Source organism: Mandrillus leucophaeus, unplaced genomic scaffold, assembly GCF_000951045.1.
Source record: "Mandrillus leucophaeus isolate KB7577 unplaced genomic scaffold, Mleu.le_1.0 Scaffold66, whole genome shotgun sequence".
NCBI classification, from domain to species: Eukaryota; Metazoa; Chordata; class Mammalia; order Primates; family Cercopithecidae; genus Mandrillus; species Mandrillus leucophaeus.
Window position 1 is genome coordinate 3,631,585 of NW_012107141.1, and position 753 is coordinate 3,632,337.

Consider the following 753-nt stretch of genomic DNA (forward strand, 5'->3'; position numbering starts at 1 on the left):
TCCCCCTCCTCCAGGACCAGGTCGGCTGGCCCCGGAGGGTCGCACACAGGCCGGGAGCAGAGGACCCGGCTGGCCCCGCGGCGAAAGATCCTGTCGGTGGTGTGGTTGACCGGCGGCGGCTTGATGTAGTTCTCCAGGAAGTAGAGGTCGCAGTCGTAGAGGCTCCGCAGGAGGTCTCGGCTGGCGCCCAGCATGACCCGCCGGTCGGCCGGGCTCTTGCCCTGGGTGAAGCGGGGGATGAGCGTGTTCTGGACGTGGTAGAGGGGCTCAAACAGGTAGAAGACGTCCAGGTGCTGGTTGAAGAGCTGGCCCACGAAGGAGGAGCCGCTGCGCGTAGTGGCCAGAATGAGGATGTGGGTCTTGCGGGAAAGGTTGTAGGCGAAGGTGGGGCTCTCCTCGCACAGTCGCTCGGCCAGCCCGGCCTCCGCCAGCCCGGGGCAGGTGTGAAAGGACTTGGCGGTGAAGGTGCGGATGGCCGTGTACTGGATGGCAATGGAGGCCAGGGCAAGGAGGAGGACGGCCTTCCAGGAACATTGCATGGCTGGGCACCTTCATGGGGCTGCTTCTCCACGGGGCGAGGTCTGCGGGCAAAGGCAGTCAGCGGTCAGGTGCCTCCACGGTAGGGGCACTGGCTTGTCCCTTGGAAGAGCTGGTCTCCAGGGGACCCAGGGAAACGCCGGACTCCCTGTCCAATGCTCACCACACACCCTGAAGACCTAAGAGGCTTCTACACTAGACTACCCTTCTCTGGGG

The 753-nt window shown here is 65.1% G+C and overlaps 1 protein-coding gene across 1 annotated transcript in view; it reads right to left on the reverse strand.

Moving 5' to 3' along the window:
* Positions 1–5: 5 nt before the first annotated feature.
* Positions 6–753, reverse strand: part of CHST1 (carbohydrate (keratan sulfate Gal-6) sulfotransferase 1) — a gene marked incomplete at its 3' end in the record, with an annotated part of 5,044 nt that continues 4,296 nt past the window's right edge. The window contains exon 3 of the mRNA XM_012001461.1: positions 6–581. Within this exon, the coding sequence (XP_011856851.1) occupies positions 6–539 (534 nt within the window). The remainder of the gene's footprint in view (positions 582–753) is intronic.